This window comes from Acyrthosiphon pisum, chromosome A2 (assembly GCF_005508785.2).
Source record: "Acyrthosiphon pisum isolate AL4f chromosome A2, pea_aphid_22Mar2018_4r6ur, whole genome shotgun sequence".
Taxonomy (NCBI): domain Eukaryota; kingdom Metazoa; phylum Arthropoda; class Insecta; order Hemiptera; family Aphididae; genus Acyrthosiphon; species Acyrthosiphon pisum.
In genome coordinates, this window is record NC_042495.1 from 26,439,743 (window position 1) to 26,467,590 (window position 27,848).

The following is a 27,848-nucleotide window of genomic DNA, read 5'->3' on the forward strand; positions in this document are numbered from 1 at the left end:
TAGGTGGATTTGCATACCTGGTGATATACGCTTCTCATTATATCCTAGTGGTGGTAAACTGTGATTTTTTTTCAGTAGCAGTAGCAGGTGCTACTGCTACTGAAAAAATAACAGTGAAAGTAGCAGTGACTGCTACTTTACGATAATATTTTAAGTGGATAACACACTAGGCGATTCGAACGCGCGTCTCTGCGCGTTCGGTCGCGTTCGGTCGCGTTCGAACGCACCGAAACGTACATGTTTAATTTTGAGCGTTCGATCGCGATCTTCAGCTAAAATTAAACAATATTTTTCCAATGCATTTTCAATGCATTTCTATTTTTGATAACACACGGGCGATTCGGACGCCGCGACCGACCCGCGTTTATTCACGTACATTCATAATTTGTGCCTTCAACCTGTGATAGTTTATAGTAATCGCCGCACAAATTATTACAAAAATCTAAAAAAATGTTTGACACAGAAGAATTTATTGTTGAGGTGTCGAATGAAGAGGCAATATGGAATATAGGTAAGTAATAATTTATATACCAAGTTATTACACAATACCATATTATAATTATTATTAAATTAAAAATGTACAGAAAGCAAACTATATCATGACAAAAATGCCAAGCATATAAGTTGGACAAAGGTGGCAAAACAATTGTTCAAAGACTTTGAAGATTATGAAGAAACCGTCAAAATGAGTAAAAGTGAGTATTTTTATTTTTTAACTACATTTATGTAATAAAATATGAAAGTATAAATAATAAAAAGGTGGCCAAGTGGATTTCTCTCTACGCTGTACAGTAGATTACAAGTGAGTAACTGTAACTGTAATGGATTGTGTAAGATTTGAATCCAATGATACAATGAGCGAAGAAAAAAAAATTAAAAAATTGAAATTTTAATTTGTCCGTAAAAACTGAAAAGCTTAAAACGAATCAAAATATTTTCAAAATTGAATGGTGTATAGAAAATGAGAATATAAATATTCAGTGAAATTGTTATGTATTTACAGCTAAGGAGTGAAAATTTAAAACAAGGTTCCACGTAAATAGGTTATAATATATTAATAAATTTATTCACAATAATATTATCAAATCTTCGGTCAGAATCGTTTTCTTATACAATTCTATTATATCATTGGATTCAAATTTAACATAATCCATTACAGTGACTTATAATCTACTGTACAGCAGAGCGACACCCACTTACCTACGTTTTTTCATTTGTTTTTCACTGCGCTTTTGAAAACGACTACACACAATTTTAGTCTCTGAATCTAAGCATTTTTACTGTCCTAAAAGGTGGTGACGGATAAATACTTCAAAATAAAAAAGGCTTAATATATTAAACATAATATTATATTCATAGTACCTATTTATAATTTCATGTATAAATAATAATATTTAAAAAATTTAGTTACTTCACTAAAATCGTAAAATCGTAAAATATTATATAAAGAATAAATTAAAAGTATAAAATTATTAGTTATTAATCAATAAAAATATATAAGGATATTTTAGGCATACAATATTTAATATAATATATAATATTTTAGTTACTTATGCATTCCCATTTCCCGCACGCTAATTACCTATCACCTTGTTTTGCCAAATTAATGCATGAATCGGTTGATTGAAATAGTTGACAAAATAGTCTCTTACGTCTTTTGCAACCGATGTAGAGTTCCCAACCCCTACTTTTTCATTTGCATCCTCCATATCACAAGTCTGTGTATCTTCAGGGCAATATCCATCACGGCGTCGAACGAAATTGTGCAAAACACAACACGCTTTGGTAATAGCAACTCCAAAGTCTGGTTCCACTAATAAGGCCGTATGGAAAACCCTCAATTTGTTAGACAAAATACCAAACGTACACTCTATATTCTGTCTTGCCCTTGACAAACGATAATTAAATATACGCCGTTCATTGTTTAGGCTTCTTCCGGGGAAAGGGCGTAAAAGGTTTCTATGAAGAGCAAACGCTTCGTCACCAACTATTACGTAAGGTTGAGGAATACCACCATCATCTTCTGGTAAACACTGAGGTTGGGTAAAATTGACTTTATCGTCGTATAATTTTTTTCCAAATGACGATTTCTTAAAAATGTTGCAATCACTCTCCTTGCCATACGACCCCACATCTATAATCGTGAAGCAATAGTTTGCATCACAGATTGCCATGAGTATTATGGAGAAGAAATGCTTATAGTTGTAATATAAGGTACCACTTTTAGGGGGGCATTCTAGTCGAATGTGATTCCCGTCTACGGCCCCCACACAGTTTGGAAATTGAGTTTTACTATAAAACCCCTCTGCTATGTCTAACCAATCTTGCATTGTCGGCACTACCATTTCTTTAGGCTGAAGAATTGTCCACAATACTTCACATGTCTCACGTACAATTTTTCCAATGGTTGACACGCCCATTAGGAAATCAAAATGGAGAGCAGAAAAATTAGTTCCAGTTGCCAAATACCTGAATAATTAAATACACATTATTGCTTTAAAAGTATATTTTAACGAACAGTATATTATAATGTTATGAAGATGTTTGATTTTTAATGCTCTATACTTATCAAACTTTTTTAGTAGGTACGTCTTATCATCTGTCACCCGTTTCATGTATATTATGATATAATTATTTTAATTATTTACTACGAGTATAATTAAATTTGCATACTTTCATTATAGTAGCTATAGGTTAGATATAAATAAATATAAATTTGTATATATTAAATTATATCAAATATATTTAAAACTGATTATATATATAGTTGTATTATTCAATTGTTATTTATTATTTTTATAGTAGCAGAATTACACAAAAAATGGAAATCTTTAAGGGATAGTTACCGTCGGAAATGCATCACCAAATCTGGGCAAGCGGCAACAAGATCTAAGCCGTACATATATGCTAATGTACTAGATTTTTTAAGACCAACCATGCAAAATCGAACGTAAGTAATCTCAGAAAAAATAAATACATTTTTAACTACAAAATCGTTTTTAAATTTTAAATTTTCTAAATGTTGTCAAAATTCAAACTTTAAATACTTGTAAAAAGAATTGTGCATAATATATTAATATGTATTTTTACAATTTTTCAGTTACTGTTGTAACAATAAATTTGAAGTCTTATATACATTTTTAAGCTTTTTGACCCAAAGAATAATTTTTTATTGATATCTATAGAAATAAAAACTAAACAAATTGGAAACTGAAAATGTCCGTAAACAACTCAAAACAAAACAAAATATTTAGAAAATGTTATGGTATATGCTTATATAAACATTCAGTGAAATGTTCATGTATCTATGACCATTTGTTTTTCAATGACACCAAAAATCAAAATCAATTTTGTCGAAATCCAATTTTGCGTAAATAATACTAAAAATGTGTCTGTTTTCGAACAATACACACAAATAATACGTTATAGTTTTATAGGCAGTGCTCGAATTGGGAGAAGGGACGCAGGGGTACGGAGCTTCTCTTCAAATTTTTAATATTTTAAGCGCATCCCTTCTAATTATTTTCTTTAGAACTGGAGGACGGAACGTTTTATTTTGTTGAAATAATTTTGTATTTTTTTTTTTTTTCGTGCCTTCGTGAAGTTGTATATACCTATTCAATAAGATATTAAAATTAAATGTATGGTTTTTTTTATGATAATTGATAATAAGTTATTAGGAATTGAAAAAAGATGCGAGGGCGCGAAGCGTCATTGGGCCCGTCTCATCGTAATTGCCTATCTTATACGTGTACAAGTTACTCACTTCACACAACGATTTACCAACCTAAACATTTTATTTTTGAAATTTAATTTACGTCTAAATGTGTGATTTTATGAGTTTAAGACGATACAAGTATCAGCATTTTAATAGAACTTTTAATTTTTTAAATATTAAAAGAGATATTTTAAAATTTTTATTTTATATTTAAATCGCCATGACGCTCCGTTTAACAAACATATAGTTTTAAAGATTTTTAATATTTAAAAAACTAAAGGTCTATTGAAATTCTGACACTTTTATCGTCTTTAACACATAAAATGACACAATTATCCGTAAATTAAATTTTAAAAATAAATTTTTTAGGTTGGTAAATCAGTGTTTGAAATAAATTTACATTTGAAAAAAATTTAAAGAAAATTTTTTTTGTTGTTTTGTGCTCCTTTAAATCTTAATTTACATTGAACTTTTATTTTAAATTACATTGATTGTATATCCATATCGTATATTATGTTTCTGTTCGATAATGGATGCAAACAACAGTATACAGAGTAACTTAGATGTATTTTTATTTAAAAGTAGGTATTAGAAATAATACTGTAGTGAACCACACTTGTGAACAAATGAAAAATGAAAAATTACGGAGTGTGATTTTAAAATTTAAAATTAATTACGTCTTACCTAATCAGTTATAACTTATAACTAATAAGTGTTAATAATGTGTAGCATTAATTTTTATTTTAATAAATGAGAAGTAAAAGTATATATTTTATTGATTGTTGGTAAATGTTATTGGTATTGGACATTGGTGTATTATTTATTTTCTAATTTTGTTGTTGGTGGGTGCCGGGTGGTGGTGTGGTAGGTAAGTGTGCCCACGGATTAGGTTGAGATTAATCATTGTCAGGAACGCTAATTTTTTTTAAGTCTTGGAGTCCTCTTTATTTTATTTTTCCAATTCGAGCACTGTATATTTATATATATTAGTATTAAACATAATCCAATTAACTAAATTATGAATTATATAAAATTATATTTTTAAAGGACTGAAAGTAATATACAGTCAAGCGAAGACGAGGTATCTGTGGATGAAGGTAGGGAGACTGAAGATGTGGATTTAGTTGTTGGGAACAATATTACTGCAGAAGAGATCATGGCCGATTCCGATGCAGAGGAGCCATGTGCACGACAACCAAATAAAAAAATTAAAAAAAATCCAAAGAAGACTGCGACATCGAATTTTGGATCCTCTTTGTTGAAAATATTAGAAAACCGCCAAAAAATACCTGAAGACCCCGAAAAATCTTTTTTGATGTCATTACTCCCTCAAATTAAATCGTTGGACGAAGACCAAAAAACACGGCTGTATGTTGAATTTTTAAATGCCATACAACGAGTAAAAAATTGTTCTGTAACCCCTACTTATCCTTATAATACACCAAATAATCAACATTACTCCCCATTCCTCCCTCAACTCAATTACACCACAAATCATTATCCTCAAAGTGTATCTTCATCTATTTCTCATCAAACACCACTATCACACATGCCACATTTTAATATTACTCCTCATCAATATGCTTCCCAAAATGTGCCTACAACTATGATAAACAATACTACTATTACTTCTCCACAAAGAGTGAATGATGAATCAAACTATTTTCCACAGTCACCCCCTACTGAAATTCATTCTGCTCAAAAACAAAACCATTACTATAATAATTATTAAAAATAAAGTGTACCTGTACGGCTGTACGTATTTAAAACATAATTTAATAAATTAAAAAATTAAAAAATTAAAAAATACAAATGTCTACATTCTTAATTTTTATTTAAAAATTATCTACCTCAGTGTCACGGTCAATCGCTCTTCCGGTGATATTGGCACACGCAACCCAGTATGCTGTTTTGACAGTTTCGGTCCTACCAGCAATATCTTAAATAAAAATTTAATTATTATTATATTTTGTTAAGAGAACGCCACACAGATATTTGTTAATTTATTATAGATAGACGAAACACAAGGTATTCAAAAGTGGTAGGTAATGTTAGTAATGGGTATTTGTAACATAATATCATAAAACATTAAATACATTTAAAAAAAATATTTTCATTTTTATTTTTACTAAATAATGACTTATTTCTACTTACCAACTCATCAAACGATGTTATCGACATACGATAATACTTCATAAACTCTTCTGGATAGCTACGCAGAGTCATAAATGTAACCTGGAACTGGCCATTTTCTGGTCTTTTCAGATTAAGTGGATGGACCCAATGTCGTCTTTTTACTTTATTTGGTTTCTGTTTTTTACTTTCATGTTCCTCATATAATGCAAACATAACGCATGCAGATTCTATATCGTCTAACACTTCCATATTAAAAAAAATTAAAAGAAAACAACGAAAAGTTAAATAAGAAATTAACCGCAGTCATATACGGTGTACGGTAACAACAGTACTAACCTAGCCTACAACAAAATACAAATAATTGAATGGTTCAAATAACATTTGGCGCCTTATTTATTTTTGAAAAACGCTCACAAATCGTCCAGTGTGTAAGCGCAGCGCGATTTTAAAACGTTGACGAACGCGTCGACACGCATCTAATGTGTAAGGAGCGCGCGTTCGTGTCTTAAAATCGCGACGTTCGAAACGCGCAGAGACGCGCGTTCGAATCGCCTAGTGTGTTATCCACTCTAATGTAAAATTTGGTGTTTTTGAGTTACGCCGTTTGCTAAATAGGCTGACGAATTAATATCAATTTCAGTATAATTTAAGTTATTTTCTTAAAATAACTTTAGTTCGTCAAAGTTTGCGTTGACACTACGTATATTGGTATACATTACATATATATTTTTACAATAATTCTTATTTTCTCTTTTCCTATATTTATTTAAATATTCAGATTGAAATGCTTATTAAACAAATTTGTGCCCATGTATTTTTAATATTTTTCAACTGCTATTGTAGCAATATATAAGGAGCCTTGTAATAAATGTTTACACTTTTTGGCCAAACAAATATTTATAGAAAAAACTAAAAATTGAAATTTTAAATTGTCCATAAACAGCTCAAAACAAATCAAAAAATGTTTTGAAAATTTGATCGTGTATAGGAATTAAAATTTATAAATAAACCTATGAATGTATGATATAAATCTCAAGTGTCTACGTTTATTCGTTTTTAAATTACAACAAAATAAGAAAATCCCTATATAAGAATTCGAGTTAATATTAAATGCTGTAAAAATTTCAAACGCTCATAAAAATTGAATTTGTCTTTCTTATAGATATTTTTTTTTTTTGATAAAGTTAACCTTATAATGAATCCTGTATTATATTTTAAAATCTTAGATTTAAAAAGAAAATATTTTATGAACTTCTAACTCAATATAATTTGCACATTTTCATGATTTTTGTAAAAACAATATATTAAGAGCATTGTATTAAGTTTTAAAGATTTTTTTACCCAACAAACACAATTTTATTGACATTCGTAGAAAAAAAAATAAATATAAACAGTTCAAAATATTTTGAAAATGTTTCAAGTATTTTATGGTGTATAGCAAATGCTAATATAAATGTTCAGTGAAAATGTCATGACAAAAACCATAAACGTGGTAGGTACGTGTTTTTGATCTATACAATATTATATTTTACATTTTTATAATTTATTATAATATTTATATAATATAATAATACACAATATATTTTTAAAAGCCAGGATTGTTATGTTTAAACACAGAATTTTATAAACATGTTTAAAATATAAATTTGAAAAATTTGTTTTAAACGTTTTGTTCATTGTTTAAAACGAATAAAATATATTATGTTACTGATTATTAATTAATATATTAATTATTGACGAAGACATTATTGTGTTGGACAATGTCATTGTGTGTATAAATTATGAAATACTATAAAAGTTTCAAGTATCCACAAATATTATTTTTTAAATTAAAAAAAATGACTTAAATCGTCATTCTCCATTTACTTACCTCTCTAATTTCCACCAAATTTGAACTAAAATAACTATATAGAAAATTGTGTTTATGTATATATTTGTTTCGCTATAATTTTTGGTTCCAGTATTAATTACTTATGATAAATCTTAATTTAAATGTTCATTTCATAGCAACAGATAATTAAAATACAAATAAACATACTAATATATATTTAGCTAGGTACAAATCATTATTTGCATATTTTCGTTAAAATTACGAAAATAATATGAAACTTTTTAATAAAACATTAAAAAACCAAAGGATAAATAAAAAATCAATTAAGATACTATAATGCAACATAAGAAAACATTTAAATATTGTATAAAAAAAAAATGATGAATGCTAACAAGTTTTAAAAAATCCAGTCCTGTTAATGGCTACTACTCACACTGAAGGTTGATTAATAATCCTTAACGGTGCGACTATGGTCCAGGTCTTAGTTTTTGGGTTGTAACATTCTACAGCATCCAAATTAATAATTATCAGTTTCGTCTTCAACACCGACGACCTATAATAAACCGTCTGATGCAACTACTCCTATATTTAAAATTAAGTTTATTTTAATATATTTAAAAAAAATCCTATACTTTCTACTTTACTTTCATCCTCTTAACGTTTGGCCCTTCTGGCCAAACAGAACAAAATAAATTATAATATTAAATGGCCTTTCTGGCCCAACCAAAACGATATAATAAAATAAGTAGAAAAGCTATTCGAGCCACTGCCACGTATAAATAATGTGACCCTTATACTTATAATATATCATAACAATAAATATAATAATATTAAAATAATATATTATATAAATGCCCGGCCCTTGTATGGTCAAACAGAATAGAATAATATCGACGGAGCTATTTAAGCTGTTAGCTTGTATAAAATATAAAGGTGCTAGTAATTTACGGCCTTTCTGGAACGACAAATGATAATTATAAAATATCTATAGCTTTTTTGGCCCAAAAATTGAATATGTATAGTAAATAAATAATAATGAAAATAACTCATAGCTTGTGGAGCGCAGACTAGCTAGCTGGTCCTATGCTAAAATAAAATATAATGTATACCGTGGCGCTTAGCTCACACAAAATTAATAATGGGAGCCACCGATTCACGCACAATTTGCAATAATAAGATAATTCGGTAATTTAAACTAGGAAATATCAAGAAGGTGGCGATTTGCACCTATGGCTAAATATCCTTAACTATAAAGCAAAGACCCGTGTGGCGCTTCCCGTGTCGAAATTTTGTATAGGGAATTTTAATATAAAACGGCGATGCGTCACAATAAATTTAATTTAAACGTATTGCCGTTATAGCTCACAATAATAAAATGGGGAATGGTAAACTCCTAAAAATGTAGGTTATCTCGTACATAGACATAGTTTTAAGTGTTAACTCCTATACAAACGATAGTAAAATAATAAGAAGTTTTTAAAAAACAATCAAATTAATTTTTAAAAAGGTGTATACCGCTTGTACCGTATAGTTGTATCCTCCTAGCATACTTATATAAATTATCAAATATCATAATTTCCTCCAGTTTAAATCGTTTAATTAATTAATTACCATACATAACTAAATATTAAAAACCAAATGATTTAGTTACATAGGTAAAAAAAATCAAAACAATGTTAAAAAAGAAACGAGTAGAAAAAATATGTCTGTATTTTCGGCGTTTAAAATAAAATATCTGTCTTGCAATACATTAATACATATATTATACAAAAATCAATTCAGTTATTTATATAAATGAAAACTTAAATAATAATAATCACATATATAATATAAATAAATAAAACTTTAACCAAGTGTTTGTATTTTATTTATAAAAATATATTTTTATATTTATTATTTTCAAGTTATCATTTTTAGCTTATTATGCTTTTCAATTTTAAAATCGTGCATTCAAATGAAATGCTGAAGTGTAGGATATTGCCCTAATTTTTTTCAGGTAAAAATGTCCATGTAGGAGACTACAGTATCTAAAGGTTATTCGTGTAGGAGCTTATATCTGGCCAATAAAATAAGTATAATAAATCTGATACACCACACGTTGGTGTTCGCGCTACACAATATAAAAGGCTGTTTCGTGCCCACAATTTGATTTAGAAATTAATACAATATAAAGAAGCCCTTTTTCACGGCTCTGGTGCTCACAATAATAAAACACAGTAATACATTTTTACTATTTGAGTAAATAAACACTTTGATACTTTTATAATAATATATAGGGTTTGAAAATTTCATGATATTTAAAAAAATGAAATATTTCAGTATTTTAATAAATGTTGTTTTATTTTTAAATAAGTTTTATATTTACATATAATTGTCATAAAATACCTTCATAATTGTATGGTACATTGGTACCTATATATATATATACATGTATGGTACCTTTGGTATTATACATTTAAAATGGCATTCAAATTTTCAAATATTTCAATGTTTAAATGATACAAGTACGTATACAATTGTATACATACTGAATTCTTACATTAGAAATCAGAACACTGAACGTTGTGTTAAAAAATAAATAAATTGTGATTTTATTTGCGTTAAAAAAAAATTCAATGTTTCACGTTTTTGTGAAATATTTCACTAAATGGTGAAAATTTCGCATGAATTATTTTATGCTTCAAACACTAATAATATATTGGCACACGTCGATATTGGCGCGACCAGTGGCGTGACGAAGGACTTTATTTGAGGCACGTGCCTCGGCTTAAAGGGTGGTGGGTGTCCTGGAGACTAGAGGCATTTCACATAATATTATAATAACTTATTAAGTATGTACTAAGACTAAGCCAATCTTTCTCAGTTACCATTTACGTAAATACATAATTACTCAAATAAGTATTTATAACTTATTACTTGTATAAATTATTGTGCCTCACAAGTTAAGGAAGTTCGCCACGCCACTGGGCGCGACAACGTACGGTACGAGACAACAATCACGGCGGCCGTGTTGAAATATTATTCGGCAGTCGACCCGGCGGAGTGCGATAACGCTCTGGCTTTATCTATATATTATTATAATAATATTATATCTTATATTATAACTTACAAGACGCATTCAACGATAATAACCAAGCCCGGATTAAGGATCAATTGGGCCCCGGGACACCATACACTTAGTGGGCCACCTTTCAACTTTAACTTAAAAAAAATAGTATCATTACATATTAACGACTTTATGTTATTGTATAATGTTTTACGGGCATGGACCAATTACGCCTAAAACAAAATTTTTATTTTTGAGTCAATATACCAATTGCGCCGCATATATTTTAGGGTCAGTGTACCAATTGCGCCTCTTGTATTTTACGGTCAATATACCAATTGCGCTTGTATTCAAATTATATTATTCTAAATTGCTATGCTCAAATTATTATTCAAAAAATTATTATTATTCTTAAAACATGCAAAATGCAAATAGTATGATTACCTTAAACTCAAAATCTAATTACTTTATGTCTTAAGTTGTAATATATTTTATAACAGTATCGGGAATTTTATGAAACGTTATTATTATTACGCACATATTTTGATCACGCAGTATGCATTTGAGTGATGGATGAAAACAAGTTTTCATTATCATCCGATATATTTTATCAGCCTAATTAGGTTAAAAGGTTAATATACGTAAAAAGGCAAGTTTAAATATTAATAGACAAATTGTTGCTAATTCGTTAAAAATAAAAGCAACAGACCAAGTTACAACACATCATGATTACCTTAAACTCAAAATCTTATTATTATTATATTATTATTATATATTTATGATTTAATCACCTATTATCTTATTATTATTAATATTATTTTATTTTAGTTTTCATTAACTAAACTGTATAAAGCCTATAAGTTCCACCGACTTGGAAGACTTGACTTTTTTTGTTGACCTTAGTTAAGTGCTCCTCTTGATTCATATGTGGTAAGTAGTGCTAAGGTAGTAAAATACTAGAAATCTCATAATGTATTATACATTAATACTCGCAAAAAATCGGTTAGTAACTAACTAATAAGTTTTCCTAAGGAAATGTAAAATGTATTGAGCGAAATTGGTCTATCGACCACAAAATGTTTAGAGCGCAATTGGTATATCGACCCTAAAATTTTTAGAGCACAATTGGTATATAAAAAGGTAATTTTTGGCGCAGTTGGTAAACTCCCTTTTTTACTACACAAAAAATATACAGGTGTGTCTTATTTCATAGTACGCGGGTTTTTTAAACAATTATGAATCGATGATATTACGGAATTTTGTTAAAACAAAAAAAGACGTGTTTCTTTATTTTTTAACAGGCAATATTTTTATAAGATTTTTAAACACGCAGATGTATGAATAATAAAATCGACTTTATTTTTTTCAAATTGTAACCACTATATTTTTTGATGGATTCTGCTAAAGCTTTTCTTCTGAACATTTTGACAGTCAAATGATCAATTTTGGTTTGCTAGGTTATTAACTATGGTTCTTTAATGTTTAGTATAATATGCATAATGCATCAATACTTTTAACTGAAATACCCAATTTACAAGGGCTAAATAATTTTTTCTTACAACTACCTTTTTATATACTTAAATGGTTAAATCGGTAATCTAAAATGCTAAAAAAAAAAAAAAAACAAACAAAATTGTTGGCAAATATAGTTTTGAATCAAAATCCGTCATATTTTATGAAATTATATTTTAGTAAACATGTTTTTGGATTTTTATCAATCGTATTATTACGATAATTTCGTATTAGGTATTTGGTTCTAACTTCCAATTTTGTTATCTGCTGATTTTGTTGGGTTTTTTTTTTGATTTGTACTGCGATTGAGGGGAATTATTGATTCCGCTGAAACTACCTGTTTAGGAAAAAGGTTTATATTGATTCCACCGGCTATTAATTCCGCCGGCTACTGTTTATAAAATCTACATATTGATTCCGCCGGCTACTGATTATAATATCTAGATTTTGATTCCACCGGCTACTGTTTATAATAATTTTGTTCATATTTAAGAATTAAAAAAATTAAAATTTGTGATAATAAGTTAAGGTAGGTCTCATACAACCTTAATTTAAGTATTAGTTTTTCTTTTCATAAGCCAAAGTCTAGTATATGAATGTTATTTGAGTCATAAATATTGCTTAAGCAATACGGCCCTAAATTGTATAAAAAAAATAAAAAAATATAAATGTATAAATGTTAGTCTTTTTTTCTAATTAATATTACGTATAATCTAAACTGTATAGAATTATATAATAAATTCTATGTTAGTATAAAATAAAAATGCATAAATGTAAATATTTTTGATCATAATATTTGGTCACATGTCTAAATTGAATAAAATTATAATAATAGTATATCAGTATAAAATAAAAATGTATGAATTTAAATAATTGTTTTCTAATTAATATTATGTATATGATATTTTAAAATTTATAATGTAAATTGAATAAAATTATAATAATAATATATAAGTATAAAATAAAAATATAGGTATAAATCAAACTACTTTTGATAATATTTGGACACATGTTTTAAATAAGTGAACCTAGAAATTTTATTATCGTTCAAATCATTTGATACATATTTAATACTTTGTTTTTTTTTGTTAAAAGCACTATTTTTGCTATTTTTCTCGATGTTTATTCCGTTTATATGTATGTAAGTGTCAGTTTGTATTTTTTTATTTAAAACATGGATGAATATGAAAATGTTGGGGTCAGCTTTTGTGAATTGTGAATTTAATTTTGAGTGGAAAGACTCACAGCTATTTGTAGTACGTTCCGATGATGTTTCTCTCGATGCCCAAATACGTGGATTGAATTTTGCACCTTCATCAATATAATATTCAACCAAATAATCGCAGAACTTAATTATCCTTTCATCATCTGGAGAAACTGACATAAAATCTGTCGTAAAGCAATCGCTTACTTCTTCTGGATTTAGTACTTATTGGTAAGCCAAATACCCATTTCACTTGATGCGTCTTTATATTCTTTTGATAAGCCTAAAAAATAAAAATTATAAATTAATTAATATTAATAATACATAATACGACAATAATAGTATTGCATGTGTATTTGAATTTATATGTTTACCAAGACTTTGAATGTGTTTCCACCAATTTTGTGTTAAATGAAATCTGCAACCAACCATCCGTATTTCTGGCCATATTGTTTTTGCACCAATATATATAGCTTCTTCAAAATCGGAAACTATTTTCGATGGAGTGAATAATAAATTAATTTCCGAACATTTTCAACCACATATCCGAACGATAGTGCATAATATGTGTCTTTACATTTGTCTGGTAGTAAGAAGTACACGAGTGGAATATAATGTCCGTTCTTGAAGATGTGTATAGTAAAAAGCTGAAGAAAATATTTTGGACAGTAGGTAAAAGTACCATCCACAAATATTTTGTCTACTGAACATAGAATTTTTAAATTCGTTTCTGTTGAAAAACATATAATTGTGTTTACTGAATCGACAACAAGAATAAAGTTTTCGTCCTGGACAGTTTTAATTTGACGCTCGCTCATTACGTTGATTACTTCTATAGTTGTATATAATATTGTCCAAATTATACTAAATAGACTATACATTTTAAAATACATATACTATAGTGTCCGGCGGAATCGATGTGTAAATATTGTAAACGCTAGCCGGCGGAATCGATATGTAGATATTATAAACAGTAGCCGGCGGAATCAATTGCCGGCGGAATCGATACAAAATCGGCGGAATCGATATGCGCCCTATGATTTAACTCTAAAGTATCAAAGTTATACCAAGTTTGTTGCATTCTACCAATGGTGGATTGATATAATCAATTAATACAAAATCCTAACCTAACCTAACCGTACTAAAATCGGATGAATAAACGCAAACGAATACAAAAAAATTCATTCAAATCGGTCTAACCATTTAGGAGGAGTTCAGTCACAACATACGTACAATAGAATTATTGCGCTTAGCAACACATTCTGCGATTCATTTTAATATAATATATGAAATCAACAAACATGCCCTATTAACCAATAGCAACCAATATAATATAATGCACTGTTGCACCACTGTTGTATTTTTGAGATGTCCTATCTTTCCGTTGGATTTTCCGAAAATTTTGTCTCGTAAAATTCTTCGACCTGTCAGTGTGATGAGTTGCTATACATATATGTCTCCATTGTTATATATATAGATTGTATCTAATAACTTGACTGTTTATTGTTAACTGATAATATGAAATTGGAGGGAAATTTGTTATCAAGTGTTAGCAGTACAAGAGATGTTCAGTGTGTGACCTAGCAAAACCACTTTGTTTAATCTGGCAATATAAAAACAGAAATAATCATATTTATTGTTACGAACGGTGTAAGTAAAAATAAAATAAAATAAAAAAAATCACACATCATTGTAAAATTAATACATTTATCGCTTTGCTCTGAGTCTAAATTAATAAAACGGAAGTTTTTACGCAGTTTTTCAGTAAATACTTGTTAAACGAAATCGTCACCAAATGTTGATAATAGTATTTTATAAATATGACACAATTTTCAAAACCAGGTTGGTTGCATTGATTAATAACAAAATCATTGAATTTGAAAATGTCATGGTGTGTATAATTTATAATATTCTTTAAAAGTTTCAAGTATCCACAAATATTATTTCTAAATTAAAACAAAATATTTAAAGCCGTTGTTCTCCGTTTAAATATCTCTCTAATTTCATACAAATTTGAACTAAAAGTACTTAATATGACAATTGTGTGAGAGTAACATTTTATAAAATTACAAAACTGACAATATTTCAGTAAATTTTTCTTTTTTTAAGTATAATAATATTGGTATTTGGAATCACTACTCGATTCTCGTAAATTATTGGCTATTTCAATATTTAGAAATATTCTTATAATTATATTATTTATCTAGATAAATTACTACAGATAACCATTACATTTATCTAGATGAGATAATTAGATGATTTAATTATTTTTATCTAGATAAGAAAATTAAAAAAATAATTTTATCCAGATAATGTATCTAGATAATTCCTAACACTGCTAGTTACATAATATACAATTGAACTAGTAGCATCTCATTAATCAAAATGTATATAGGTACTAAGTATAGTCCTTAAATTCAGTTTTTAACTAATTCAGTATATAATATATATATATGTGCAATATGGGCCCCTTAGTAATATGCAATATTGGCTGATCTTAAAATGTGTTTAAATAATAAAATAGTAATAATAAAAATAGGTTTTTAGTTTTTTTTTCACATTTCATTATTATTATTATTATTACTTATATTGTACTATAAACATTAAACATGTACGTATATGTGTATAGCTTAAATATATTATATGAGTTTATGAGATAATTATATTATAATTATGAATTATACTGTTATTGTCAATAGCATATGCTTTATGGAGATTTATCAAAGAGGCGATAAATGTATTTTCCTTTTATTGATTCTTCTTTACGGCGTTTCATTAAAATACCTGTAATATTTTATTAAATTCATAAATTATCATAATCGCACTTATTGGCATATCAGAAGTTGAAGTTCTTTCTAACTAATAAGTTTTCCTTTTTGCGCACGTCGTGCTCTTTCGTAAGTTTTCACGACGTACTAGCAATGTCAGGAGGCTTGTAATAGTAGGTGACACAAACGTAAACAATGGTATTTTAATAATACAAATTTAAAGTATAATATTTCTACTAATTATTAATAGCTGACTAATATACGTCTATAAGTCGGCTATTGGATACAACAATAATTTAATAAGATATTATACAAGAGAAAAACCTAACTACCTATATAACGACGGAGGCGATGATGTTGTCGGTCGGCAGTGGTGATCGGAGTAGGCGGTGGACGAGTTATTCCGGGCGATCAGCTTGGTGATGGCGGGAGGCGTGCGGTGGGCACCATGTAATCGGGAACGTATATTATTATAGTGTTACAATCGTAAAATTTTATAATAGTATTAGGATCGCGACGCAATACAGTGACTCTTGATACTGCGGTAAATACTGCTGTGAAGAAACCGCAACACCCATGACGTCCGATGACAAGAGAAACACTACAACTATAGTCGGGGATACGAAAAGTGGCGTGTGATTTTAGCGCCCCCAGTGTACACCACTGTCGGTAGGGCTATCCAATACGGTGGGGGGAGAGGTGTCGCAAAGTCGATGTCCAACACGTGCACTCGCAAAACAGTTCGATATGAATAAAAACGGCACAGAATTGACACAGGCTTCTTACTAACAAGATAAGGTACTCTCGGTGTCATAGGATTCTATTACCCTCAATAATTTTTACCCCCCCCCGGTAAATATATCCTAGGTTCTATTTACCGGGGGTAAATATATACTAGGATATTTTGACATTCCATGGGGGGTAAATATATCCTAGGAAATTTTTACCGGCGGTAAAATAATACTAGGATATTTTTACCCCCGGGTGAATATAACCTAGGATATAGTTACCTACCCGGTAAAAATGTCGTTAAAGGGGGGTATAAATATACTAGGATATAGTTACCTCCCGGGTGAATATATACTAGGATATAGTTACCTCCCCGGTAAAAATGCCATTTAAAGGGGGGTATAAATATACTAGAATATAATTACCTCCCAGGTGAATATAAACTAGGATATAGTTACCCCCCGGTAAAAATGACCACCGAAGCCGAGGAAATGATTCTCTCGCTGAGTATTTACACAAAACATTTTTAAATAGAAAATTCAAAAAACGTGGATATGTAATAAAATTGTCCTTTTAATTTTTTTTATTGGTATTAAACGATATCAGAAATACATTGTTATATTTTTATTGTTTTCATTAAAGTGTTATAATTGTTTGTCTTTTCTTAAATTTAAATTTTGTTTTCGTTTTATAATAATATTGATAATTTATGTTAAATCTACGGTATAGATGTAGAAGTGAATATTATTATTATAGTTCACTATGATCATCTCAATAAAATTATATTATAAAATTAAAAATAATAAAATTAAGTTATCATTAGATTATAATGTAGATAAGACTGTCACTGTGCTACCTGTCAAAGTCAACCGATAACCTAGGTATAATTAATTGTTATACAAGTCGGCAGCCCAGGTTCCTTGACTTGTCTTATGGTTTATAACAATAAACATTTTTATAATGCACCGTGTGCGATACAGGTACCTACGTTACACTTTTTCATCACCTTTTTATACAGTATGCCGACGGTTACTGTCGCCTGATCAAAGGTTCGTATTTGTTGGGCAGGTGAGCGGACTATTATTGTTATTCGTTGCAACTTGTGACAATATATTGTATACCGTCGACCATATTAGAAGTTGGTCATACATATGTATGTATATAATATATATATATGTATATGTAGGTACATACCACATAATGTTGATGAACATTAAACCCAAAGTAACAGTTGATATATTCTTGGTAAAAATGTAATACTGATTACATTGTATGTCTCACAGTTTTGTGGTACAAATTATATAGGTAATCTTATGGATAATTTAGACAAATTTCAAATTATATTCTTCATTCCAGTATTCACTTTCGTTACGAACAGTTTGTTACGAATAGTCAATTATTATTATGCGTTTATTACGTGTTTAGAGTTTTAACTGTGTACTGTGTGTTCTGAAAATTTTGATTTTATGAATATTTTTCTACTGGATCATTGACTCAATAACCGGTAAGTAAATATTTAAAAAAATTCACTATCTGTAATATTAAGCATAGGTACTTATGTAAAATAATTAATGAATATTAAGTGAGCATTTTATTTAAATATAATTGAATACGTCGAATAATTAAAAAAATACTAATTGAATAATGTGAATAATTTCTTTTCCAAAAATTTAATTGATGCAGACTATAGAATTTATAAATAAAAAGCAGTCCTAGAATATTTTATTCTATAAAATAATATTTTCATATGATGAAACTATTTTACAATTTATTTTTTAACTGAAAAATACAAATAGAAATTTTAACGTTTTTACTATTTGTTGAAATATGATTAAAATTAAACATAGGTACCTATTTAATACTAATATACCTTTACTTAGTGTAATGTGCTCACCTATTCTTTATTAGTTTTAAAGAGTTATATTTGTACAAGGTGTATCAGAATGATCTGAAATGAATGGTGGACAATTTCCCCCCAGACATTTCCCCCATTATAGTAGATGTATATTTTTGATCAATTCAACTACTTGAAACAATAAAATAATAGCAATATTATATTTAAAAGATTGACTAAATAAAAAATAATAGTACTAGCATGAATCCCGGAAAAAAATCCCCAGATTACAATATTACTCATAACCACATGTAAATGGTTGAACAAATTTTTTTTAAACTTTAATTAGTATCTATAATTGAAATGTAATTACAAATACGTATATTAAATTATATTGTTAAAACAATTTTAAATTATAAATAATATTTTGTTTATACGTCAAATAATACAGTTAAAAACATATAGTATACAAAAATATTATACAAAATATAGGTAATAATAATAATATAAATTAACATTTAAAAAAAAAATCAAAACATTCTAAGTCTTTTTACTATAAGTATGTGCCTCGTTCCTACATTCAATAAATTATCGTTTGATAATTATTATTATTATTATTACCTATATTTTGTATAATATTTTTGTGTATTATGTTTTTAACTGTATTATTAATTGACGTATCGATCATTCGAAATATTTTTATATGCTTTACCTATTTGTGAAGTTGTTAATTTAGTTAATTTGAATTACACATAATATATTATCGTAATTTAAAACAAAATATTATTATATAATATAATATAATATAATATACGTATTTGTAATTAAATATTAATTATAGATACTAATTAACGTTCAAAATATATTTGCTCAACCATTTGCATGTGATTTGTTAATATGCAGCTAATATAAATAAAAGGGACCTCAGTAATACACACTACAGTGTAGAAGAAGTACAGAGTGAATACAAAATAAGTCTATAGTATATTTTAACACACACAAGAGGACCTCAGTAGTACAGACTACAGTGTAGATTGTAGACAATGAACAGAGGGAATACAAAATAAGTCTATACTCTATACTTGTACAGCGCAATTATCGGGGCATCATTAATCGTTATTAATAATAATAGTAATGTATATAGGTGAAAATATCAAAATCATATTAAAAAAATAATTAGTAGATAAAAATATGTCTTTATTAAAAATAAGATATCTGTCTTGCAATATATTAATACATATTACATAAAAATAAATTGGGTTATTCGTTCATAGTGTAGATAATAAGGTTAATGATAATTATTCATTATAACTTATGTTTAACTTGTTTTTAATTTCTCTCGACGAGTCTGTTTAATAAATTCACGTTAGCGTGTTTTGTAGCTAGTATTTATATGCAGTAAGAGATACTTATTTAAGTTAGTAATAATGTTCGTTAGTATAATATACTCTACATGAAAATGTAGTTACGTATCTACAATAATCCAAATGTTGAGCGCAACCAGTTACAAAGAAATCGAAATGTATCTATATAATTTATAATACCATATTATATACATCATATGTTCAATCTACCTATTGTACCTATTGTATAGGTATATCGTATATGGGTTATATTAATAAAATATTAAATTCTGAAATATACCTATATGCCCAAACGTATAAGAACATTACATGGTATAGATTGTATTTGCAAATTTCAACAAATATGGAAACCATGTTAAATTTGGTTTTGCTAAATATTGAAGGATATGGTTAATTTTAGATCCGGGGGCTAACTTCACGCAGCCCCCCGACTTTGTCCTATCGAATCCGGACCTTTGCCAATATTTATCAACCTTTTAGCAACTAATTGCAACCGACCTAAATAAATTTGCAACCTATTCCTTCAAGACGTAATTTTGAATTTTGATCCGGGGGGCTAACTTCACACTGCCCTATTATGATTCTTCATTTAAATTTTACATAGGTAGTAGTTGAAAATACAGAAAATACTAACTTTAAATTCATCATATATTATATGTTTATAATATGTTTCTTATAATTTATCATAAATCAGTAATAACGTATCATATTGCCTACATAAAATATTGTACTATACTTCAAGTTTAGTATGTAAATTTTCTTTATCTTCATATTGTTAGACGCTTATCACTTATACTTTGACTTACCTTAGAGAGATAATGTTTAGAGCATAATAAATTAATTTAAGTGACCCTACATTAAGTTTTAAATGACACAGTTGTGCGCATGCTGCAAACAAATTATAAAGCTTACTAGTATATTATAATATATAGGTATTAGGTAGATAGGTACTACAATAAATATAAAATAACAAACAATAATAAGTAATTATGAAATTAATAAATAATCAAAGTAGGCTACGATATCAACTATATTTAAATAATGAATATGTATAGGTAGGTACCAAGATTAGCTAACAAACTATAGGTATTAGGTATGTGCAACATGTGAATGGATATTATCCTTTTGTATTCTTACCTCTCTTTGTAAAAAAGGAACATTTCTGTTTTTGAATCGGTTCGTTTGAATTTATTGAGTTCAGATTTAACTCCTGAACAATGAATTGCTGTTAGTAAGAACAAAATTAAATTTGCGGTCAGCGTACTACAGGAGGGTAGCAAGTAGAAAATAAAATGTCCGTAGTGATTGTATACTGGAAAAATATAAAATAAGAATTATATATTTACAAGCATGAAAAATACAAATTGCATATAGAAAACCAGTGGTACCGATGTTCATTCAAAGTTGTATCAAAAAATGTTAAATTTTATACAAACACCTATATCTTTGATTATTAGTTTTTTTTCCCTTTATGAATCTAATAAAAACTTTTTTTCATAATGTAATTATTACTGTTGTTCATATAATATATATATAACAAATATTTTATAGTAAAAATTAAATTAATACTTTAAAATTGAATGTAACAATGTATGTAGGTACCTACATTTGTTTGAAAAATAATCTGTTAAACTACTGTCTACTTATTATGGGTGTATGTATTTTTGTTTTGTATAAGTATACTTATAAAATAGATAATAATTAAAAACTAAAAAGCAAAGTATTCATATTTAACCTATAATCATACCAAATATTATTATCTTTAAGCCAAATATTTAAAACAAACTATGAATATTCATTTAGGTATACCGTATACCACAACCCTCCACCACCCACTCAAAACATTTATCGTGGCCGCTGTACTTAGAGTTCGGCGCCACTATAGTGAACGAACCGAACGATTAAGGTAAAGAAGGTTTGTTTGAATAAAAGAAGTATCTACTGCATTTTTATGAGAGTTAAATAAGCAGTTTAAATATTGAAAATTAAATTAAACTTTTATTTTTCTTGCGAGTTTAAAAGTTAATTTACATCTCGGTGAATTGACGTACAGTGGTGTAGTATTTAAAATTGTTCGCAGGAACAAATATTTTGAAAAATAATTTAAAACAGCATTTTATTTTTAGAACTTTGATTCAACTTTGAGAATACTTGAAATTTCTTAAATAGTGGCATTCAAATTGTTTTCACTGAGTGCATATAAAATGTCCATGCTGAATAACGCTGTGTCTTAGCGTTTGGAAAATAAGTATTCTTGGGTTTTAATTTTGACAATTTTTGGAGGGGGAATCATATTTGCATTCACCTAGAATGATTGAACTCTTATGTTAACTGATTAGAGTAATTTAGAAAGAGTTGTGTCATATTCTAAAAAATGTTGTATTTAAAACGATAGGTATTCGCAAAATAATAGTTGCCAAATTTTCAAAATGTAAATTTTTTTACGAAAAAATATTTAATTACATACTTTGTGCAAGAGAAATATAAAATATCGATTTTTTTAATAGCTTCAAGAAAAATTTTAAGCATATTAGTTTGAATATTATTCATGCTGGATACATATCCACATATTATTTAAACATAATACCTTGTCTCTTAAATAAATTTTAAAATATACATTATTAATGTATTTTTTTAAAAACTTATATGTGAATTGTTTAAATGTAAATATACTCGTCCAACCAATGTCATACAATATGATGGTTAACAGATGTAGGTATAGGTACTAACTCAAAATCATGTGTCAAAAGTTAATTATATTCTACACGTTTTCAAGGTAGAAATATCTTATGGTTTTTATTAAATATACAATATTCCAGTTTATTACAAAAATAGGTGGTCTTACAGGATAAGTTTGCAAAGCCGGTGTTGCACACTTGCACCTGACATTTAAATTTTCAATCACCACATTTTTTTATTGGATATTATTATATTATAATTATTCACAAATCATAAGGTACGTATTTTGTGTGGTATAGGTAAAATAATGTACAGTGGCGGATTGGGTAGCCTAAGCCCTTCGAAAAATATTTTTCTACTGGCCCATAATTTCTTATGGTAGCTATATTATATTGGCCAAATATTAATATTGATAAATAATAATGACTTTATTGCATTTTTTGACACTATATTGTATATTGATGTCATAAAAATGTTAATGCGGCATTGCGGCCATTTTATCCTACAGCACAAAACGTTTAGTAGATCTTCGAGATTATCTCGAATGCTCGACAGGCCTAACCGGCTCTAGGAATGTATGTGTATTCTGTATTAAATGTTTAATTAGTAATTAGTAAAATCCTGGGACCACCTATGTTGACATTATGATATTGTGGTCATAAAATATAAAAATGTACACCGAGCTAAAAGTTACAATATTTAAATCTTAGAAAATAAAAATGTCGAAATTAATTTATTTTAAAATAATTGTGTGAACTTACTGTAAAAATTGCATTTATATTTTCCAATATCGGGTGCTAATTCCCGTAGCGTTTTGTTTTGTGAATGTTGAAATAAATAACCAGTAGATACGATAATACTTGAAAATCCCCAACTGTAAATGTGGTACATAATGGTACGTACTGATTTTGATGTATTTCTGTTTGTTGAATTGTTGTACCTAAATTATAAATGTGTTGAAAATATTATATGCGGTTATATGAACTGTTATAATTTGTACCAAGGCTGGGCAAGTTAACGATTTCTTTTAACTTGTTAAGTTAAGTTATTTTAAAATAATGAAGTTAAGTTAAGTTAAAAGTAACTCGTAGTTTTTTTCGTTAACTCATTAAGTTAAAAGTTAATTTGAAAAAAAAAGTAACGAGTTAATTTCTTAACGTTTTAACTTAATTTTAATTTTTAACTCGTTAATGCCCAGCCTTGATTTGTTCTATTAGATTATAGAAGCAGCACCATTTATTATAATATTGTATACTGAACAATAGTATAATGCACTATTACCTATAGTTATAATACCATATAACCTATAGATTTTAAATTTGAAAATATGAAATAATTTGATTTCAATTTTGCTTGTTGAATTTTGCTTTAATTATTTTTTCTGATTTAAATTAAAAATATCATATTTATTTTATAATTTTATTTTCTTATTCTTTTTACTTTATTTTTTTGTTTTGATGACATTATCGATTTAATCTTTTCTCATCCTTACTTAAATAAAATCTAATAATAAAATATAAAAACAAATATTTTTTTTTCGAACTAAAATATCACTTTTACATTTTTAGGATTTTAATTTTGATTTCTACCAACGAGCCATATGTGCCGTATGCGCATTTCATATAATATTCTTGGATTTTAAACCGGTCCTAAAAAAAAATTCCTACTGATGAATAATTATCGATTGTTTAAAATTGTTTAGCTATTGTTGAATTAAATTTGAATCGATTTTTTAATAAAAATTATCAAAGTTTATTATTTTGATTTAACCTTTTGATTTTAATTGCAATATAAATGAATCATCTTTTATATACCTTTATTTCTTTATATATATAAAAATCTTATGTTACATCTTTGTCCGGGATAAGCTCCGAAACTACTGAACCGATATTGATGAAATATTTACAATGTGTGTAATTTGGCCGAACTTAAAAGTTAAAAGATAGGCTAATTAAAGAAGGGAAAGGACCAACCACGATATGTGTTAAAAACAGATTTTGAGATTTTGGATGAATATTGTCGTGTATAAATGGTTGCCATGGGTTTCTAAGCTATTATAACAATAATAATAATAAAAAAAATATTTCCTTTACTTTTTAAATATAAATTATAATTAAAAATTGTAAAATTAAAATCTCTGTGCAGGCTAAACTCTGGAACTACTTATCAGATCTTCTTGTTTTTTTTTTTTAACAAAATAGTATTTTACAGAGAATGCTTTTACAAAAGAAAATTTTAGGAAAATCCACCAGTGTATAATATATTGGTTGCTATTGGTAAATTGGGCATATTTGTTGATTTGTATTATTTTCTTTAGTCAATAAACATAATGTATTACAAGAAGTTCTGATAAGTAGTTTCAGAGTTTGGTCTATATAGTTATCGTTTTTGTATTCATATAGATAGATATATACCGGGTGATTATTTTACCATTGAACACTCATTATTTCAAAAAGTATAAATTGTTTTGAAAATATTTTTTTACATCGGTAATTTCAAGTCGCGTATAAAACAACGTTTTTCTTAAAAAATTATATATTTAAATATTTTTTATCCTTATAATTTTTTAACTTTTTAACTTTTTTGAATGACAACATTGGGTTTTAATTTTATATTACAAAGCAGAATATTTTTCTTAGTATTTTAATGCATCAAAATCGATTTGGGGCGAGTAGATTATGAGCTATAAATATTCAAAGTTAAGATAAGCGGAGTGGAGTGGTATGGAGTTACCCCGCTAAATGTTTGTCCACTTACCATACCGTAGAATTCTAATAGAAGACTTATTAAGTTTATTTATAATTATCAGCCTTCGTATTTGTGACTTAGAAATTTATAACACCACATAAACATTTTACAGTAAAGTGTATACACATTATTGTTCTACACATTTTATTATTATATAATTTAAGAATATAATTTACATACCTTAACGTCCAGTAAATATCGAAGCATATTACGTTTAACCAGCAACATGTTGTCAGAGTTGTAAATAAAGAAAAATAACCTAAAATTACACTATAAATTAATTCAAAATACATAAACAAACAAAATAATAATTAATAGGAAATATACTGTGGACTCCAAAACATGTATGCTGATAAGACACAGAATAACAGAAATATTTAAATTTGTTGTTGATTAGTTTTTAGATGCATGGACAATTAGTTGCGTGAAGTTGTCCCCTCCCCACATTGCCATGTTCACTGTGACTGAGGATTTCTAATATTTTTCATTTGTCATTGAAACAATATATTTAGAGCCTTGTATTAAACTGTCATGCTTTATCACCCAACAAATACAATTTTAAAAAACTAAAAAAGTCGAAAATCAGTTTGGTGTAAAAACTACCTTTATCAAAAAAAAAAAAAAGGTAAGACATACCGAATGGAATGCACAACGGGCTGTCTAAGTCGTGTTTTACCATCTTCGTGATCATTTCGCAGACGAAGTACATGAGCTGGCAGGTCATGTAGAACATAACGTAGTAGCCGTGGGCGTTCCGGAGGTAAGGCAGTGTGGTGTACACGATCAGCGTGAGCGCCAGGCACACGATAGACGTGGTAAAAATAACCCAAAAGACGAAACTGAACGCTGGTGGTTTGGCATTCGGGCACACGTATGCCATTAGATCGCTGGCCTCCAGTGGCCCGTCAAAGGCGAAATATTCGACGCAGTATTCCATGATCGGTATGATCCATTCACCAACCTCGGTGAAAATGTGAAGGTTGCCATCCGTGGTCAACATGAAGTTGTTGTATTTTGTCCAAAACCTTTGACACTGGTCGTCAATGTTCCACGGCAGTACCGTGTTGTTCGACAGGCTCGCCGGACTTCCACCTGCGTCTGTTTCATACGCCGACAACGTGAATGGCATCTCGATATTTTTGCACTTCTCCTTGCTCCTAAAATATCCAATTTTTCGTGCTACAGGAATAGTCTTATAACGATTAAATCTAAATAAAAAAATCAATGCTCTAAAAACTAGCACCAATTATACTTCTTCAACTAATAACACATAGGTAATATAAATTAAATTACAATTTTGTAGGTATCTACAAATAAATTATATCATTATTGTGAACAGAATTAAATTATTATTAATATCTATATATATAAAAATGAATGTATGTCAGTGTGTCTGTCTGTGTGTCCATGTTACCATGGTTACCAAGGTTGCCATGGTTACTAAGGTTACCAAGATTTCATGGCTATTAAGGTTACCATGTTACCATGGTTACCAAGGTTGCCATGGTTACTAAGGTTACCAAGATTTCATGGCTATTAAGGTTACCATGATCCATGGTTACTATGGTTACCAAGGTTACCATGAGTGTTGTTTATAATTATAGGTCTTCAGATATAGTACGGGTGTGTGCATCTACCCATGGCAATCAATTATATAATATTTTGAAACTTATGGACCTTTTTGTTTTTAAATAGTTACCGTGGGTTTCAAAGCTATAATAATAATAATTATTGGTTGCCAATGGTTTAAAATGTTTGTTATTTATTATAGTGCCCAACGATTCATATTTATAACCGAATTCAATTGCAACTATTATAAGAATTTCTACTATTATTAGTTAATTTATTATGCCCAACAACAAACGATCGATAAATAGTCCCGCAGTTCTAGCACGCAAGAAGCGGGAAACACGAGCCGCGGAAACAGACGATCAAAGAGAAGCCAAGTTGAGGACCAACCGAGAACGTCAGTCCCGGGCCCGCTCATCCGGGACAGACGAGCAAAGAGAAACCAGACTGAGGACAAACCGTGAATGTCAGTCACGGGTCCGCTCATCTGAGACAGACGAGCACCGAGAAGCAAGATTGGGGACCATGCGAGTAATGGGTGCTCGATCCAGACGATCCACCGAATTGAACCTTTGTGCACTACACTATGATGCCGATATTAATTACAGCACACACCCAAGCGTGGCCATCGGAATAATGGATCCCTTTCGGAATAATAATCCCTTTTTGATTATGTTAGTTATCGTTTAAAGATTAATACATATGGAGAA

At 28.5% G+C, this 27,848-nt stretch overlaps 4 protein-coding genes across 4 annotated transcripts in view; 1 reads left to right on the top strand and 3 right to left on the bottom strand.

The window, feature by feature from the left end:
* LOC100168000 (probable G-protein coupled receptor Mth-like 2) overlaps window positions 1-5,642 on the bottom strand; it is a 17,851-nt gene extending 12,209 nt beyond the window's left edge. Inside the window, exon 1 of the mRNA XM_016800651.2 lies at window positions 5,569-5,642. The gene's annotated coding sequence lies outside the window, so the exon portion shown is untranslated. The remainder of the gene's footprint in view (window positions 1-5,568) is intronic.
* On the top strand, window positions 426-5,450 carry LOC107882388. The gene is made up of 4 exons (XM_016800654.2): window positions 426-511; window positions 585-695; window positions 2,803-2,950; window positions 4,766-5,450. Exons 1-4 carry the CDS (start codon window positions 451-453, stop codon window positions 5,448-5,450), a joined length of 1,005 nt encoding a protein of 334 aa, XP_016656143.1. The 5' UTR covers window positions 426-450.
* Window positions 4,533-6,632, bottom strand: LOC103307799. The gene is made up of 2 exons (XM_029490041.1): window positions 5,873-6,632; window positions 4,533-5,657 (listed from the first exon to the last, which is right to left on the bottom strand). Exons 1-2 carry the CDS (start codon window positions 6,101-6,103, stop codon window positions 5,565-5,567), a joined length of 324 nt encoding a protein of 107 aa, XP_029345901.1. The 5' UTR covers window positions 6,104-6,632; the 3' UTR covers window positions 4,533-5,564.
* Window positions 6,633-21,182: 14,550 nt separating this feature from the next.
* The window catches only part of LOC100575684 (G-protein coupled receptor Mth2-like), a 28,159-nt gene continuing 21,493 nt past the window's right edge, over window positions 21,183-27,848 (bottom strand). The window contains exons 3-6 of the mRNA XM_029490232.1: window positions 26,206-26,726; window positions 25,750-25,828; window positions 23,583-23,761; window positions 21,183-21,454 (exon numbers count right to left, since the gene is read on the bottom strand). Of these exons, the coding sequence (XP_029346092.1) occupies window positions 21,276-21,454; window positions 23,583-23,761; window positions 25,750-25,828; window positions 26,206-26,698 (930 nt within the window). The 5' untranslated portion in view covers window positions 26,699-26,726 and the 3' untranslated portion in view covers window positions 21,183-21,275. The remainder of the gene's footprint in view (window positions 21,455-23,582; window positions 23,762-25,749; window positions 25,829-26,205; window positions 26,727-27,848) is intronic.

What these genes read in the sequence shown, in the direction of transcription:
- LOC103307799 (XM_029490041.1), bottom strand. Translation starts at nt 6,103, where the DNA reads ATGGAAGTGTTAGACGATATAGAATCTGCATGCGTTATGTTTGCATTA. An exon ending in TAACATCGTTTGATGAGTTG is followed by an intron (nt 5,658 to 5,872) that starts GTAAGTAGAAAT and finishes TTTTTATTTAAG; the next exon opens with ATATTGCTGGTAGGACCGAA.
- LOC107882388 (XM_016800654.2), top strand. Translation starts at nt 451, where the DNA reads ATGTTTGACACAGAAGAATTTATTGTTGAGGTGTCGAATGAAGAGGCA. An exon ending in AGAGGCAATATGGAATATAG is followed by an intron (nt 512 to 584) that starts GTAAGTAATAAT and finishes AAAAATGTACAG; the next exon opens with AAAGCAAACTATATCATGAC. An exon ending in CCAACCATGCAAAATCGAAC is followed by an intron (nt 2,951 to 4,765) that starts GTAAGTAATCTC and finishes ATATTTTTAAAG; the next exon opens with GACTGAAAGTAATATACAGT.